This window comes from Seriola dumerili, unplaced genomic scaffold (genome assembly GCF_002260705.1).
Source record: "Seriola dumerili isolate Sdu_G_001 unplaced genomic scaffold, Sdu_1.0 BDQW01000465.1, whole genome shotgun sequence".
Classification (NCBI taxonomy): domain Eukaryota; kingdom Metazoa; phylum Chordata; class Actinopteri; order Carangiformes; family Carangidae; genus Seriola; species Seriola dumerili.
In genome coordinates, this window is record NW_019174720.1 from 730,869 (window position 1) to 750,352 (window position 19,484).

A 19,484-nucleotide genomic window follows, 5' to 3' on the forward strand; every position below is an offset into this window, starting at 1 on the left:
TGTTATAAACTTATGTCGTCATATATCTCAGAGGGTGTGTATATGTCATAATAATATATCCCCTAATAAGTGACATATATCACCACTCTTGATATAGGGACATACTGTATATGCTATTTATTAGATTTCTGTATGTTCACAGTCTTGTCTGACAGCTGGAGCTGAGAGATAATGTACAGTGGGTTTATCAGAGCTTTTCCATGAATAGCCAGAGAGAGGTTGATGAGAGGGGTCAGAATAAGTTGTGGGCCATAAAAGTAAAATAATGCATTGTAAGATGTTAAAACTCTCTGTAGAGCTGAGGGGAACTACAGTTGGTGGTATGAGCGACACCTTTCACATACACATGGTCATTTGATCCATTGTGAATACAAACCGATTAGAGCAGCTTTGAATATATCCATGTATATTCAAAACATAATTGTATTAATATCAAGCAGCTCACGTTGATTACATTGTCAGTGGTCTTACAACTGACAGTGTATATGTTGCACTGCATTAGATCACACTGTGGTATATGCGCAGCTAAGAAGCTGCAGCCAAAGCTAGCTACTGCTGTAGCATCAAAACTGTATTGAAAAGAGTGTTGAGGGGACAAGGACACATCTGTTAGTCTTCTAACTGACTTGTCGGTTGAATGTACAGGCTAGCAGCTAGGCTAGCAGCTTGGTCTGAGGGTGACCACAAATACAAAGTGCATCCTTTCGTTATAATTCAAAAGCATAAATTAAGAAATTCAAGTGCAGAAATGAGTCATGTCAGCCTGAATGAGGTCTATTTTTTCTCCATGACACCTTCAATCATACTGACAGTGTTGTTATTCTTTTTGCTTTACTGGTAGCTCTAAAAGAAAAGTCAGAGCATGGCCTTATTCAGAACAAAATTGGCCCTCTGCACTTCAAATATTTTCCATCAGTTTTTATTTAAACCACCAAAAACATCTGATAAATAATGAAATAATATAATAAGAAGTATGTTATCCTGTGAAAGACATTAGTTATGGCATCATTTAAAAAGAATACATTATTTATGGAATAATCATTGGGATTTAATTCATTAATGTGATTGTATTACATTGTGAACAACATTTTCAATTTTCTTCTTCTACTATAGAAATGCTGTATGACATTAGTATGACTATAAGCCCAGGTGTAAATTTTAATTGTATTGTAATTGCATTGTATTTTTCATGCATGCCATGCCATGCTGAACCACTCCCTGGCAGACTCAGAGACTGTTTGGTTAACTGGAGCATGGCCTGTTTACTTTAACCCCAGTGACTTTCACCATGGGAGAGATGAGATGTGTGAGAAGATGGAGGAGAGAATGATGAGGGAAAGGGAAGAAACATGGGGGGGGGGGTCTGGGACACCCCAAACACCCCACCCTCGCTCCTTTTGTTTGATAGTACAACAGCATTAAAATAGGTAATAATAAAACAAATGAATACATAATAACAATACATTTGTAATTATAATTTTGTGTTTCTGTTTACTTGTGTTTGACAGATGAAGGTCATAAATGGAATTAGGTCAAAATTTACAAAATGGAGGAGACCCTGACACTGAAATACTAATAACAATATTGGTGTAACCCTTGTCTTGTGTGTGTGACAGGCTGATCACTGTGTTCCCGTGTGCAGTAAAGTGTGACTGCAGCATCCATCTGCTGCTCTGCCTCCTCTCTGCATGGCTATGCTTAACTGATTATTTCTCTCTTGTATGCTCTCCTCTGCCCCCCTTTGTTCCCCCCTTTCCTTGCTTAGTCTCTCCTCCCCCTCAATCTGACTCTCTTGACACCCCCTCCCTCTCCTTTTTAACACTTTCTTGTCTCTCCACTCCCCCCATGTCTTCCCTATACAGCTCTGCATGCCCTAGATACGTACACATTGCATTCCTGCAAAAAGCATGCTTTCTGCGTGGGCTGGATTCCCCATCTTTCCCTACCTTCCTCCCTCTATCCTCCTCTCTTTCATTACCTTTCTTTGTGTCTTTCCTCTCATCATTTATTCTGTCTCTCTCTCAGGTCTCCTGGATGTAGACTGGGAGCAGCAGGCCAGGGACAGAGGAGCAGAGAGAGAGAGGGGAGGAGGTTCTGTAGAGGAAGGAGGAGGAGAGGGAAGATGTGGCCTCCCTCGGTTGCCGACAGCAACCCCCCTGTCAGTCATGGCCTCAAGCCCCTCCCCTTCCCCTTCCCCTTCCTCTTCCCCGTCCCCCTCCCCCCCGGGACGGAGAGGGAGGAGGTGGAGGGAGGGGGAGGTGGCAGTAGTGGATGCTGCAGCAGCGATATCAGGAGCGAGAAGAGCATCGTTCATTCCTCCTCCCAGTCTCCCCCTCCTTTACTCCATCTCCACTCGAGCGCCAGAGGAGGCTGCTGGCCACAGAGGCTTACACAGACGAGAGGCTCCCTTCCCTGGCTGTGGCCCCAGCCCAGGCCCCCTCCCAGGCTCTGGATCCACCGCTTCTCCCATGGAGCCTCTACCCACCCAGGGACAGACTCTAAGGCACTACACTGCCTCCCGACCACGGCCGCGACGCACACATACACAGCCCCCCTCCTCCAGGCCTCAGGTAAGAACACATAGACCCATACCCATAAATATTTACCAATGACCACACACGCAGACACACACACACACACACACACACGATTGAGCATGCAGAAATTATAGTGCATTTGTATCAGCATACATACATGCATATGTATGCGCATATGTCTTTATACATGCTCAGTAAAATATAGCCACAGTCAAAGGTAGAAAGCAGGATGCAGGGACGGAAAGACGAGAGATAGCAGGAAAGGAGAAATGGACGAAGCATAGAGGGAAGGGTAGATGAAGTGGGAAGCTAATTGCACAACTACAGAGGGATCCCAGAGGAGAAAATGATGGAAATGGAGAAAATGAAAACAACAAGATGGGAAAAAAGGGAAAGTAAAGAAAGGAAGAGAGGGGAGGAATGAAAGGAATAAAGTGTATACTGCTCATATGGCTAGGATCCTTATGTTCATGCAGCAAAACACCTATTACATCTATCTATCTATCTATCTATCTATCTATCTATCTATCTATCCATCCATCTATCTATCTATCTATTCTCTCTCTCTCTCTCTCTCTCTCTCATTGCTCTCTTGCTTATGATTTCTATGATGCTGTAGTTGTAATGGTAGCCATCTTTTTCTTTGCATTCTCTTGCTCCATGTAGACGTGCACAGTGTGTGTGTGTGTGTGTGTGTGTGTGTGTGTGTGTGTGTGTGTGTGTGTGTGTGTGTGTGTGTGAATAGGCACATGCATTTTGGGAGTGGTGTTCCCTTGGTTGTTCCCAGTGCTGAATTTCTCTCTCTCTCTCTCTCTCTCTCTCTCTCTCTCTTTCTTTCTCTCTCCTGGGAATGCTTTAACTAACTCAATTATTCATGTTTTCATATTAATGTGGGGGATCTGTGCTGTCACTGTGTAAGTGGAAAAAAGAGGATTTCTCTTCATCTACGTTGACCTTCTGTGTGTAAATTGTGTGTGAGTTCTCTTTTTGAAAGATACAGATATTTGCTGTTTTGTGGGTGTGACTGTGAGCTGGTGGTACTTTTCAGAAACAATCACACATTGTATTTTATATCAGACATCACTGGAGGATATGCACTCTGATTGGGTTCTGATCAGTGTTGGTCCTCAGCGGTTAGACTTAATTAATGCATTTAACAATTTATTGCCCAACAAACAAATTACTATACTCACATACTACCAGCATGCTACATAAAGATGGTTATTGTAAAAATGACTATAAGTAAATGAGTGGAACATGATGGAAGTGTTCTCCAATAGTAGACGAACAGTAAATGATTTATTCAGTAAGGATGTCTGGTTATTGGTGTCAGTGGAAAGCAACAGTTGATGTTTTCCAATTGGCCCCATTTCATGTATTTTGACCATGCTAACTGTTGTACTGTAATAAACTATGGTGAAGGCGACTGACAAAATGATGACTCCCTACCTTTGAAGCAGTCTTGAAGTTCTATTGTCTATCCATTCCTCAATTATTCATATTCCTTTAGTTCGTAAGGGTCCACAGATTCAAAGAATCAAAAGCATTTTTCATAAAAGGCTGTGAATAGAAATGAAACGGTTCTCTGTTTCATGTTATATCACGGTAGAAATGCCACGCGATTAGTATTACAGTTTAAATTTTAATTATCAAGAGTTTAAATTTTAATTATAACAATGGCCGATTACTGTGGTTAATTACTGTGGTTAACTTGACTCACGTTAGGTTCTGTACGGTGTCAACCAGCAACAGGCAACAGGGTGTGTTATGTGTTGGTCAAAACCTGGCGGAAGGCAGTGACAGCACTGTCCCTGAGTTAGTTTTTTTAAACGCGACTAAACGCGATTGACTCCTTTTACACTATTAGACGAGTTTGCCTTCCTGTTCGGAGCGATGTGACATGACCACAGATGCAGGAAAGAAAGAGTGAGCTGTAGCTGCTAAGCCTCCATGTTAGATACTTCGGTCGGTGATTGTGTGTTTTTATAAAGGGGCTACAGTTCACTGTCATCCCCGAGCACAATGGAGCCGCGATGTTTCTGGTTTAAGAGCACCGTGCCTGACAGGTGACTGTGTGTCTACAGTGTCTGTGTCTGAAAGACGTCACAACAGGGGAAAAAAATGCTATTCCCTTGTTTACTGAGTGTGCCGATGCTGATAAATGTGTTGAACATGATATTATTTTAATGGTTAAATGAAAGCAGTTACTTGGTGAAATGATTTCAGGTTGTGTTTTATGTTTTATTACCTTTTGAACATTTTCATTGCTTTTTACCAACACCGTGATAATACCGATAACCATGATCATTTTGGTCACTATAATCATGACAATAAATTTCTATACCTTTTCATGTCTAGTTGTGAATATTGTCACATGAAGTCCATTACAGACTGTCGGGCAACTTCTTCTTCTTCTACACTTTTTACAACATAAAATCAATTTTTTCAAGTTCTGGCTGGGGGGCTTTGGGTATATTTGTTTTTGTTAGTTTACTGCCCAGTTTTTAACTCCACAATGAGTGAACCAGCTATCCTGTTCTTTGCCTAGTGACAATATAAAAAAAGAAAAATCTGATTGGATAACTCTATTTTGATGGTTTTAGTTTCTCTTCTGAAGCTGCTATAACTAGTAAACAGCCCCCTCTGTTGGCCAAAACAAGCACAACGCTAGATGTCTGTTTTTAATTCACAAGTAAAAACAGGAGCAGTTCCAGCCGGGGACAGGCCACCAAAATTGGGGACTGTCCCTGGAAAACACATCTAGTCACCCCAAGAGGGACTAACATTACCATGTTACTGTGCTAGCTTTAGTTAGGAGAGGTTTGCATTAGGATACTAACATGCAGGTTTGAGTTTACACTATTTAATCTAATAGGAGGCAGAGCCTGGTGTTATTCTGTATTCACATTGAATGGAGTGGCAGTTCCTGTCAACGTCCATGTCGTTATTAGATCTGGAAAACCAGGACTTGTTTGAAAGCTGTGATATACCTTGGTCCTAAATAAAATGGAAGTGTCTGAAAAAATTATGAAAATGTGAAAGATTGTAAGTATGGGAATTTTTCCCATCATTAACTTTCATCCCATCTGACATGAATGAGGTATGATGAGTATGAATTACATATATATGAAACCACAGTAAACTGTTCATATGTGACAGCAATATTTATCATGAAGTAGGCTATTTCTGTGAAATTATTATTTTCCTTGCAGAAGACCAGCCAGCCATTTCCAATTTAAAAAGTGTACTTATCAAAGAAATACACTCATGTATTAACAATAGGCTTAATTCAACAAACAGGCCCTCAAACTTAATTTAATTTAGTGTTTCTCAACACTTGTCTGCACTTTTTTGAATACACATTTTCAAGGCTTGTTAGAAACATGCACAGGGATATGTATTTTCAGTAGGTGGGGGCTATCCCCCACCCCTAGTAATAAATGCATGCATGTGTATAATAATGTTTAGAATGATAAACTGACAGCTGCAGTGTCATATTTTCTAAAGTTAAATCTGAAACCTGCCTGTAAATAACATTACAGCAAGATAAACAGTGTGATCCATATGATGGAAGATATTTAAAACTGCATCAAGCTTCAGCTGCTGCTGAAAAACAATACACAGACATGTACCAATTACCACTTAATGAAGGGTTTTAGGTAAATGATGCATTTCAGATACCTTAGATGACCATCCTGTCTGTCTTCACAATCAGCAGCTGTCACTACTTTCCCTATTTTCTGTGTTTGTTTTTCTCTATTTACCTGGATTTGTTAATGGTGGGTTATTTTCTGCTCTAATCTTTACATCTTGGATGTACAGAGAACATGTAGCCTCACTGTTACTGGATGGTATGTCCCTTTTTTCCATAGATCAGATTATTTTACAGTTAAAATCATTTCGCCAAACCACTGAATGGGACACATTTGGTTAACATTACACTTTAAACATTACACTGTTGCCTAAACTTAACCAGAGAGATCAGAAAACGCAGGAGAAATTTTCGAAGACAATGACAAACAGCCTTCCCTAAAGATGTTACGGTATGAGTTTTATCATGAGCTGCAGATAGACCGGATGAAGTCAGTGTTGAAACTAGTGCAGTAGTGGTCTAGTAACAACCATTTCTATCGAGCAGTAAGTGAAATGTCTAATTATAAGTATAGATATGGGATCATTCTTAGCTTTTGCCTCTGTGAACTCCAATAAGAGCCACATCCACAAGAAGCTGATCAATGAGGTCTATTGCCAAATTAAAAGGGAATACAGAACCGTGTTTGTCATCATATTTTTCACCAGACTTGAAGGAGATGAAATGTTCTTTTCTCTGATGAAAAGGCAGCACATCCAATTACACAACAAATAACATAGAGCACCAAAAGAAGGCGGCTACAAATGTGTTTATGCTAGGTTAGGGGTTTTGACATACTGTATGCATAAAACAATAATCATTTTAGGAACAAATTTTAAAAAGTAAGCCCAGTATAATTAACTCCTGTTAGTAAAAAGGGATTTCTGTAGATTTCTTTAGGCGCGAAGGTTAGCAGAAATTCTTGTGTTGCTAAAAGCAACCCTTTTACAAAGGTTCTCTATAGCATCATGCTCAAATGGTTCTGCATAAAACATTCACAGTGCCATGTAGAACACTGTTCCACAATGACACAATTTCAAGACAATTATGTTGTATGTATGTCCTGAAGAATAACCCAAGTTTATTATAGACAACATTATTCCTGCTTGCAGTTTAGATCTGTTGAATTTTTTCCTACTCATGTTCCAGCGGGTTTCCTCTCATAGTTAGTTAAACTATATAAATGCAAGGACAGTCTCCATTATCACTGTGGTGGACTGGAGATCAATCTCCCTCTCCCATTCTACCCATGGACACTTGGAGGAATTCCAATTTAAATTCCTTATTGCAAAAGAGTGACATCAGTTCAGGCAAGACATGGAAATCATTTGAGAACCTATCAGCTGTCACTATGCACACCAATCACATAACAACACATAACAATTTTAATGACAATAAGATTGATTTCAGTATTTCAGAATAAGGGGCAGGCAGGCTAACAGGATCCAGAACAAGGAAACAGGGTGGGCAAGGTAACAGATGGTGAGAACACAAGGCAGCATAGGAGGATCTGGCAAATGTATGAGAAAACCTTCCACTGTACTGTCTACTAAAGGACTATAAGCAAATGAGCAGCAGCCATTAGGGACGTCCCTGATTACAGGGGCAGTCAGGTGATTCACAGAGGCTGGAAACTGTGAGGTCATCTCGTGGACAGGTGTGGTAGGACAGGGCCCTATACCATCGAGGCAGATAAAGGAAAATCTTGTTTTATATTGTTAAGTCTCGTTAATATAAGTCAGAGTTTCTGTTCCATTTCTGTGGCGTATAGGATTCCCTGCTCAGTAACCATGGTAACTGATACTGCTGAACTAACCTGCTAACTGTCAAGCTTAACTTAGCTGTGTTTCAATGAATTTTCCAATGGTCAGAAACAGAAACACAAAAGACAGTTCCAGCAAGTGTCTTTTTGCGCTCGCATCGCTATGATAGAGAGAATGACATGGAAGACTGCAGTTATGAGTAAACTGATGACATACGTTCTGCCAGGTGAGCTATAGGAGCACTGTACTACTGACTTTATCTGAAGAAGGTGAGCATACGTGTTTTTTTTCTTACAGCACACAGAGCTCGTCAGTAACTGCTCATTGATAAACTTCTCCACTTCACCTGTAGATATAACTGGTTTGGTTTTACTTGATATTACATTATTCACGTACAGTATTATACAGGTCAGGTGGCAACCCTAATGCAGGGTTTGCTCCGCTGCTCTTGTTTTCCCATCTTTGTGTGACAACATCTTCTCTTCGATAGTTGATTGTTCTGGGCTGCTTGTAGAGTCCGTGTGCGCGCTTAATGAAGTTTACTCAAGCCTGGTTCGAGTTAACGTTGACTTGGCTCGGCTAGATTGTGTTAATGGAACAACGTGAGCCTGAGGTGAAAATGAATGTTAATTCAAACCGGGCTTTTTCAAGTGAGCGCAGATTTCCATAGTGATGTTGAATAGTTAAATAAAAATAGTTTGTTGTAAGGACTTCATCTTACACAGTTTCCTGCATCACCAGCTTCTGCAGCCCATCTGTTCCCTGGTAAGGCTTAACCTCCACCTGTTCTGGTCAATCAGGCCTGTGCAGCCATGGGAGGTGTTAGCGCTTGCTCCCCTGCTTGCTGGTTAAGCAGAGAGCAGTACAATGCAGAGCCATAGATGCCAATTTAACTGCATCAACATTTGTTGCGGTAAAAAAAATAGTAAAAACATTTGACAAGATGTCAAAGTTTGATGGACACAGATTAAAGTCAACAAAGCAGGTCATGATTTACAGTATGCAGCTGCTCTATAACGTGTAGGTGTTGCTTTATATATCGACCTATTTAATATGACTATCCACATCGTCAATATGGGTGTGTGGGTGTGGAGACAGCTCAGTTGCCCCATGGTATCAAGTGTATGTTACTCCATGCCAACAATTGTGTGACAAAGTGCCATGTTGGCATGTAGCACATGGAGACAGGTGGCTGTAAAGGAGGTGGCAGAAATTGAAAGAGAGGCACATTATTTTCATTGGATGATAAAAAGAGATGGAGGAGGTGAAATATAGAGACAAATACTGCATTCACCAACAGGAAAATAAATGTCCCATTGAAATGACTTTGGAGCTTTCATGTATTATTCCAAGCATTTTATTTGATTATATTAAAATATTTATATAATAAATATTTACATTGTTTTTTTTCTGAAACAATATACATAAAAAAGTCTATATGCTTATATATGATTTTCTTATTAATTCTAAACATGTCTATCCTCACATTCTGGGAAAGTGGTCTCAAACTTTTGGACCTGTAAAATAATATCAACATATACTGACAGGCTTTTGGATGGATATATATTTATGTAACATGTCTAAAATATAAGCATATGTACATAAACATAGATATTTTTTTATGGGCTGGACATATATGTCAGTATATGAAATGATTTCAATTTATGATAGGTTTCAATTTTTTACACATGTGCTTTTATTTTATATGTAATTATATGTCATATATGGAAATTCAATACATTTACATATATTACATTTGCGTATTGGTGTTAACGACCTTAATATGTTTTTGACTCTGACAACAGAGAGACGACAGGAAATGAGAAGGAGACATAGGGAATGAAATGCAAGAAAGTTCCCAGCTCGATTTGAATTGGTGACATTGCAGTTACATGGCTGGCACCTGACCTGATCCTGATCCTAAGCCACAGGGCCACCCACTGATGTGCATAGAAGTGTTGTTCTCATTGATGGTGAGGTTAGAGGGAAAAACACTGTTTGCCTGTTTCTTTTTTTAAAGGTTGACACAGTGTCATGTGACTGCTCTGTGGTAAAGCAACACATTTACTCTCCTCAGTAAATCCAGTTGTCATTACTCTGCTGTTTGAACTCACCTAACATGAAAGCACAAGCAGATTCACTCACCTGTTGACTAAAATACTACTAGAGATAAGCAGCTGAAACATGAGCAGCTAACATAATACATCCTTTTGAGAACATCTAGAGAAAGGAGGACTGGTAAGTAGATCGAAAATCCAGTGTTTAACCTTATTAACATCCACATGATGTTTTTATATAATACAGACATATGATGAGTCAAATAATCATCAACACCATGACGGAGTGTTTCCACCTTGAACTGCAGTGAACCAATGACAGTCTCATAAACACAGATTCAGACAGCCAGGGTTTCATATGTCACAAACCTAAGGAACCAATCCTGTCAACTTGTGGGAATGGGGGGCGGGGCTAAATAAACCTGAAACCTTGTCAGTACAGAGAGAGAGAGGGTTAGCATTAGCACAACCACTAACACTGTGTCAGCCACTGCCAGTTACAAGCTAACAAACAACATAAACAAATAAAAGACGCTAACTGCGCTAACCGTTCTGATCCGTCTGCTAGTCTCTGGTTCTGGTCTCAGACTCCTGATCTGAGTCTGGGTCTGACTGAGGCTCAGACATGTGGCTGAGTCTCTCTGATGTTTCCTCCTCTAACCATCTTCATACTCTCTGTTCTTTCACCTGTCCACCTGGAGACAGCAGGTGGTGGGCGGGGCTCAAGGCCTGATCCACATTTCTCAATCAGGAAGTAAGAGGAGATGATCTTCAGTTTTTATGTGTGAAAACCATGTTCAACTAAATATGAATCATAGCAGAGGATTTTGTGTAAAACATGTCTGGAGAAAAACTTTAAGAGACATAAAGGCTTAAAGAAATCAGGACTGGAGTATTTACTGGCGTATTTTATGTCGTACGATAAAACGTGAAAATATCTTGAGGTTGTGTCAACCACAGACCTTATTTCAGTCATGTAACCAAAGTCCCATTGAAAAAACACAGAGACTTCAGGACGAGGGCACCTGAGGTGCTAACATGCAACTCATTTCCAGGTTTTAGGACTCATTCCTGCAGAACTCTAACATAAAAGTAATGTTCATGTTACATCCACTGTCCAGGTTTATCTCAGTTGTTTGGTCGTTGGTTCTTGTCTAATTTTCATTGAGTTTATGGACTGATTGCCCTCCAAGACCCAGTAACATTAGCATTAGCTAACTTGTTGGCAGAGACATAACTATACTGTAAACCAGCAACTAAAGCATCTTCTGAAAAAGGGATGAACTACAATACATGAATCTGCAGATATATGTAGTACGTTGCATTGAAATGTAATAAAGTAGTTTATTTGTCTATCTATCTATCTATCTATCTATCTATCTATCTATCTATCTATCTATCTATCTATCTATCTATCTATCTATCTATCTATCTGTCAGTCACTGCTGGCCCTACAATAACATCAGATAAGTTGAACCCAAAGGCCCAGTACACTGTCACATGAGAGGAGAAGCAGTAAATTATTTTGTTTGAGAAGCAGAAACCAACAAATATTTGACATTTTTCATTGAAAAGTGACTAAAATCGTTACTTGATTAGCAACATAGTGGCTAATTTAATTTGTTCTATATCGTACCCACGTTATCTCAGTCAGAACATTGAAATAAAAACCTAATAATTATTTTTCAGTGCTGTGAAGTGGAAGAATTAAACAGTAAAAAGTGACATTTTCTACATGTAAACGCTGAGCAGAAAGCTTCATATCCACACAACTACAGCTCCAGTAAGCTAATATGAATGAGTTTCTGCAGACTGGGCTTGACCCAGTTAGAATAATGCTTACACATGACAACTGTCCTGAACTGGAGCTGCTTATTGCTTAGTCCACAGCAGCTTGAGCTTGAGGTCTGTTTCAAAACTTAACAGACTGCTTTTAATCCACATTTCCACTGATGATGAAAAATGCAAATGAGCTGTGTGGGGTGAAGAGTTGTGTTTGAATGAAATATAAATGTTACATATTATATTACATACATATATATACATATTACACACGTAAACATGTTTCACTATCCCTGTGGGGGTTCTTTCATTAACATGATACATTCCTTAGCCCCTTACCCTCAGTCTTAACCCTCAAACAGCAAAGTTGTTATGAACTTAATACAATAAGTTGTTGAGGAGCCTTAAAACAGAATAACATCATCTACTGTGTGAGGACATTGCCAGAGAGTAAAACCAAAATGTTTTATATCGTCAAATATAAATGTGATATGATAAAGACACATGTGTTGATCCTCTGTACATACTGTGTGTTATATTGTGTGTTTGTGTTACAGGAGCCAGTATCAAAAGTAGAGAATGAGGCCAGTGAGGGGATGGGCAGAGTGGACGAAGGAGTAGAGGAGTTCTTCACTAAGAAAATCCTCCCTGACTATGCACTGTGAGTTGAATTAACATGCACACACACACACACACACACACACACACACACACGCACACGCACACACACACTTGCTCTCATTCTTATTCCCAAGTATCCACTTCAGCAAGCAGTATACTGGGAATTAAATCTCTAATATCTACAGGTCTTGAAATTAATTTAATATTGATATCAATTTGATTTTAATATTGAATGAAAGACATGATTGACTGACAGTATTGATCTCTTCCTCTGCTCACCTGTGACAAATAGTGATTGACAGTGGTGGGAAATGAAGCCAGCTTGGACGTAAATGTGAGGGTTAAACTCTGTTCCTTTGTTAAGTGAGCAATGAGCTCTACAGCTGCAAAATCTTATATTTCAATGTTATACTTTGGATGTAATTGCTGGTCTACTCTCACACCAAACTGATTTGATCTAAAACACTGACAAAGGTCTGATCAAGGCAGGCAGGCTGGAGCAGCCACCTTGGGGCCTCAAAGAATATGCATGGGCCATTTCGTACATATCACCTGGTATTTTTCAACAGAGACTGAGCAGTGACAATGTTTATGTATGTATGCTTATATTGTAGACATATATAAATGAATAAATATATATCCTTAACAAATATGTTATATCATATAAAAAATCATCATAGACATTTTAAATATATGTACAAATTGTACTATGGGCATTTCATATATTTTATTAACTTATATTTTCATATTTCCAGAGGCTGTATATGATAATAATATATCTCCTTATAAGAGACATACAGTGTATGGCAACATCACTCTTGATATAGGGACATACAGTATATTTCATATATTACATTTCTGTGTGGGAACATGGGTGACTGTGGGAGCAGAAATGAGGCTGCAGTTCCACAGTGGTGTAGGCTAATAAAACAGAAGCATGTGAACATGCAGCTGATGAAAGTATGTATCTATATATCTGTCTGTGTGCACACACAGTTTTAGTTGCAGATTTTATGCATCTGTCCCTTGGAGACAAAACACGAGTCCCTCAGTGAGAGTCCTGCCTCTCAGCTCTCGATCAGTTGGGCTGAGTGGACTTATTCCAAAAGTGTCAATTCTGCAGAGCTGAGTATTAAGTATTGCTTTCCATGAGGTTGTTCCCTGATACTGTATAAATAACACAGTCTCCTTCCAGTTAATGTTAATTTGCTACAAAAATAACATCACCTGTGTCCACGGTCAAATCAGAGATGAACTGTTGCAGTTAGACCTTTACATTTGCTTGTCGCAGTGTAGCAGAGTCTGTCCTTATACATAGATTTGAAGTTGTGAATAGTCAAGTGGTTACCGATGTGATGTATTTCTGGTAACTGCTACAGTGCTGGTAAGACTGCAAGCAAGTGCAGGTTTATTATAACTCAGTCAGCAATACATAATGATACAAAATATAGATATGACGATATGTAATATTTCTGCTGACCAGTCTCAAGAAGAATAGATTGTTATTATTAGGTGATAACCATAACTTTGTAGTGTTTAGACATGAATAATAACAGTAGGCTGAATCTACGGCGGCCCTGAGAGGTCAACACACTGCAACTTAAGAAAACACATGCAGAACAAAACAGAAACAAATCAATTTCATGATTTCATTTCTAGTATACTGCCATCTTCATATCTACATACATGACAGGAGTTATACACTGAGAACTTTGATCCCTGATCATGAACATTTCCACCAACTTCCAATATGATGATGAGTTGCTTTTTGTCTTGTTCTTAATGATTTTGAATAAAGTTTATTCACTGTAACAACTGAGTGAATAGAGAGTTACTACTGTTAAAAATTGCATTGCATTTTCAAGAAAGCAAAAGCTAAATCTCTCCTGATAACTGATGATAACGTCTTAAACAAGAGTGTGTTTTTATGTTATAGACGTGTGTGTGATGCCAGTCTTGTAGCTGTTTGTGTGGACTGCATGGTGAATGTTTTCCTAGTGTTTTGTGGTGGTAACACCACATAAACACACATTCCCTGTCTGACTTGCCTCAGTTTACTGTTTCAGTTCAATGAACAAATGTTTAAGATGTTTGTATTTGTGTAGCCAGATATTAGGACCGATGTTCCAATGTTATTTTCAGTCACCGCGAAAGCTGCATTAGCAGCAGCTAAAAGCAGTTAGCTTGATTTATGACAAAATAATCTTAAGTCAAATGGTCCTTTACTAGCTTTTTACGGGGCTTTTAACCACATCTCATGTTCTTCATCAGAGAATCTAACATAATGCACAGTTGCATAACCTAAGTGTGAGTGCGATCACATGATTAGAAGTTGTTATATACTGGGAGAGATGGTCTCTGTTCAAAGACAGTGTCTGATGTCAGATGTGAATGTTGGCTGTTCCTCATCTGTCCGCTTTGTGCAGCTGTTCAACAGCTGTTCTGTCTGCCTTTAACCTATGAAACAGCCAATCGTGAGAACAATGCCAGGCCTTTGAATTCCTGCATGTTTCAGATGCCTGATGTTCTGGAAACTTGTGGAGGAACAGCACCTTACTAACACACTTTATGAAAGGGTTTCCTTTTAGTTTTCACCTATCTGTACATCTGTTCTTTTAAGCTTGGAGTAAGTGGGCAGCAGACAAATACTAGCTACATCAGTTACTGACAGAAAACAACACATGCATGATGCAAGGCATGCTTGGCCATCACTGAGATGTTTCCCATGCTGCCACACTAGAACAGAATCCAAACATGGCAACACACACCCCTCCTTTCCCTTTGGTTTTGTAGCTTCAAAGCAAACACACCTCCTGTCCGCAGCACACAGAGGTCACATCTCTCATGGTCATTAATGCAGGTTGACCTGACCTAGACTCAAATTAAATCTTCTATGTCAGACCCTGAATATAGTATGGAGAGAATCCTATCTGCTGCTGTTGACATCCATTTTACATTTTCATTTTCACCCCTTGTCTACACCAGCCATGAAGCAAAAGCAATTCTCAGCCCAATACATGGTCCTGTAGCACCAACCAGTGCAGGCAGCAGCTGTGGTTACGAAGGAAGCATATTGTTCTGTTCATGGATAGAGAAACCTTATCCCTTTGGACTTTGGGCCAAAATTGCATCACATGCCAGAACCATTTCAGGTGCTTTGGTTCAGACAACATGGCTGATATGTCTGCTGTAGACAGGGTGTTGGAACGCCTGTGCAGGTCACTGCATTTATGAATCACTGAAATCCAAAGAGTTGGTCAGTTGAAAGCCTGGGAGATGCCATGTAGGCAGAGTTTATACTTCTGCCTTGTAGTGGAACTGCAGGCGGGATTCTGGGTGACCCAAGACATTCGTTTTTGAGGTAGTTTTTGCAGAAACTTTGACCTGACAGCGGCGCTACACGAACTGTCAGGGGGTAATCAAAATAATCAGGGGACAGTCAACATCCAGACCAAATTTTATGGTAATCTGGCCAGTAATCATCCAGATATCTTGCTCTGGAGTAAAGTGTGCAGATTGACACACTGACAGACTGACCAAATGACCAACTGACCGACATCACCACGCTGGGCCTCTAGTGGAGCAAACAGCAGTAACCAGTGAGAGATGTCTGCACTCTGTGTGCTGTTTGCATGACTTTCTCATTGTGTACCTGAACTTGAAGCATGTGTCTTGAGTCCTGTAGCAGTAGCTGTAGTACTGAGTGTCTCTTCTTGTCTGTTGCTCTTTCTGCTGTCTCCCTGCTGCAGAAAAGGCCGGTGGGAGGAGTCAAACCCTGCCCAAGCCACTCCCTCAGAGTCAAGCTCCACCCCCTCTGCCTCAACCCCATTTTCCTCTTCGTCTGAGAATATCACCTCCTCCACCACCACCACTGTCACCTCTCCCACTGTCCCATCTACTGACACATCCTTTACATCCACTGATGTTCCACTCCTCTCTACATCCTCCACTTCCCCCACTCCTTCTTCTGTCACCCCCTCCACCACACTTCCAACCAAAAACATCAAGAAAAAGTTTGGCGACTTCTTTGCCTTCAAGAGGGCTCGAGCCGGCCGAGCCACCAAGGCAGGAGGGGGAGAGGGAGGAGGAGGAGAGGGGGTGAAGGTCAAAAGGACCTCCATTGCAGACCTTATTCGACCCCTCCGTGAGGCCAAAGAAAGGGAGAGAGAGAGGGAGAGGGACAAGGAGAGAGAGAAGGAGAGAGGGGCAAGGTCAGTGGAGGATGCTAACGTTTCTAATGATGCCGCCACCACAGAAGGAACCGTTGCCACCAACGACCATCTTGCAGGCGATGCAAGGGAAGCAATGGCACCTGCAAATACATTAACCACGACAACACCCCGCAGTGAGACCGCACCCTCTTGCCCCACCATCACCACAAGCCCTGACTCCATTACTGCTACGCTTTCCAACCTGGAGGGAGGGGCAGTTCCAGCATTGCCACGTCGCACCCCCAGCCCAGTGGTCACTTCCCCCCTAACTGAGCAGGAGAGGAGTGGCGTGCTGATGAAGGAGATGAAGTTGGGAGGGACTCCATATGGCGAGAGGAGACTGAATGTGACCAAAAGGTCACTGAGGGAGGGCAAGAGCCAGAGTCTCATACTGCTGACCGGCCTGGAGCCTGAAGACAAGGAGAACACACACAGTAAGGTCAGTCTGACACCACACTGAACACACACAGTCACACACATTCAAAGAGAATTCTTAAATACAATCAGGCTTCATAAACAGGCTTGTATTATTTCTATCCCCCCTGTTTAATAAGTATTTTTCACTGTATGTTAGTGAGACCTCTCCCTGCTGTCTTATCTTAATTTAATATTGATGCCCTTTGCAACTCAACACTTCTTCCATGTTTACCTGTTTTCATGGCAAATTCAGAATAATATGCATTTCCACCGATCCCCTCACTTTCCGTTCACCTGCCAGAGACTTTAGTCTGATTTGACATGTGAGATCAGTTTGAGGGGGGGGGGGTGACCTTTCTGTATATCCTTGTTGTATAACTGGAAGAAGAAGAAGACTTCTGTTGTTTGCACCATCAAATGACATCATAGCATTCACATCTGTTAAGATCTCCAGCAGAGTTTTGCCCACCATCAACCTGAGCAGAGGTTGAGAGCCAAAATGACTAACAGCACATCTGAAGGAGTGCTGGCCCTGTTACCTCAGAGCAGCAGAGGGTTAAAATCACATGACTGATTACATAATGTGAGACATTATAATTCAGATACCATACATTTTCAATCAAAGTTAGGATTCAAATAATGTCAACACAAGCAAATTACTGCCGGTCACCAATAAGAGCCAGGTAAACACTGAGGAAGGCTGGAATGAACATTACCTGGCTCACATAGTAACTTTAGCATAATGTCCATATCCACAACACTAATTCAATCAGAAGCTACAACAGAGTTATGTCATGAATCTAAGTTTTAGTTTCAGTAGAAATACTGTTCAGATTCACAAATTGTTTACAATCACTTCAACTTGGCTTGGCTTTGTGGCTCCACGCAGGCGACAGTCGGAGCTGCAGACATATTGTTTTCAGGTTGTCTGTCTGTCCCATTCTCATGGACACAATATCTCAGTAACGCCTTGAAAGAATTCCTTCAAATCTTGTAAAAATGTTTACCCGGACGTGAGGATGAACTGATTAGACCTCAGAAAACACTTTTTAGCCCTAACTCAAGACTTCACTCAGCAATTATCACAAAAATTTCACTCAAATGGTTCATATTTTATATGACTCTGAATAAACAGGGATTCAATCCAAAACTGTGGAGTGGAGGAGGCAGACAACCACGAGGAGGTGATTCTAGTTTTTCATTCAGAATCACTGATTGATAAATCCCTGCCCAGGTGTTTACACACACAGCCATCTATCAGCTCAAAGGGCATAATCCCTCAGTTTTGTATTAGTCCTTCACTGGAACACATGCAGGAAGTGTTGAGTTTAAATTAAGCGATAAAAAATCATTAGAAGCAAAGTAGAAGCCACTGAATTAATCAGTGACTGAGGACAGCCCTGTATGTTCATGTGATTGCAGTTCGATATGTCAGTCTATCGTAAATGAGTCCCTCTGAATAAAATGCTGCTTTGTCCAGCTGACAAATCCAGGGTCAGAGAGACAATATTACAGATGTCTTGTGCGGCGGTACAGAGAGATTGATGGAAGAGGAAGATGTAAGAGTACAGGCAGGTACAGTTGGTTTGGTTGTTTGGTTGTGAAGTGGCTTAAACGTGAGAAGCAGAATCTTAAAACCAATAAAGTGTTTAACAGGAAGCCAGTGCAGCTGGAGGACAGGAGTGATATGTTCTATCGAAGGGGTTCAGGTGATGAGTCTGAGTGTGTGAATGTCAAGAGCTGGGTTATGTGTTCAGCTACACTGACATTTAAAATGAACACAGAGGAAGTTTGAGGCAACTAAAGATGGTCTCCTTAACCTCACTGCCAGACTTACAAAAACACAGGCCCACTGTGGGCAGTCCTCAACAGATGTGTAGAATAAAAGCCATGGCGTCTATTGACTGCAATGAGAAAAGCTGAGAGAGTAAACTTCCCACCATTTGCCATTTGATTGAATATGAAAAGTGTCATTGTTTGGGGTTTGAACTGTTCACTGGTGTGTTTGGATACATGATTACAATGAAGAACATTTTTATGGAGATGTTTATATGGAGATTGACTCATTTCTTTTCTTCTTAGTTTATTCAATAGTTATTAATGAATCAGTCTTACTCTAGTCCTACTGTAGTCACATGACTGGTCTGAAGCAAGAGACACACAGAAATATATGTATGGAATTTTTCATATTAATGTTGTTAGTGTTATTAGCACAACTTATCAGTAGTATAAGGGCTACAATATGAAAAGCACAGATTCTGTCCTTGAAGTCTAGACTGAGGTTTGAACAGGCTCCTCATCAGGACCATATACAAACTGACAGGCTTAGGAACTTATCTGTAAATGAATGTGGGTGTCTCAAACCTCTGCTGCTGGATGGAGACAAAGGGTTGATATGGTGGTGATATATTTACACTGATGATATTATGCCAACCAAATGATAGTGTTTCTCTTTTCTGCTTATG

General features: G+C 40.5%; 1 protein-coding gene across 1 annotated transcript in view; it reads left to right on the forward strand.

Moving 5' to 3' along the window:
• The window catches only part of LOC111234835 (F-actin-uncapping protein LRRC16A-like), a 61,030-nt gene that overhangs the window by 30,669 nt on the left and 10,877 nt on the right, over window positions 1-19,484 (forward strand). Inside the window, exons 30-33 of the mRNA XM_022763022.1 lie at window positions 2,026-2,090; window positions 2,253-2,570; window positions 12,328-12,431; window positions 16,141-17,041. Coding sequence (XP_022618743.1) covers window positions 2,026-2,090; window positions 2,253-2,570; window positions 12,328-12,431; window positions 16,141-17,041 — 1,388 coding nt within the window. The remainder of the gene's footprint in view (window positions 1-2,025; window positions 2,091-2,252; window positions 2,571-12,327; window positions 12,432-16,140; window positions 17,042-19,484) is intronic.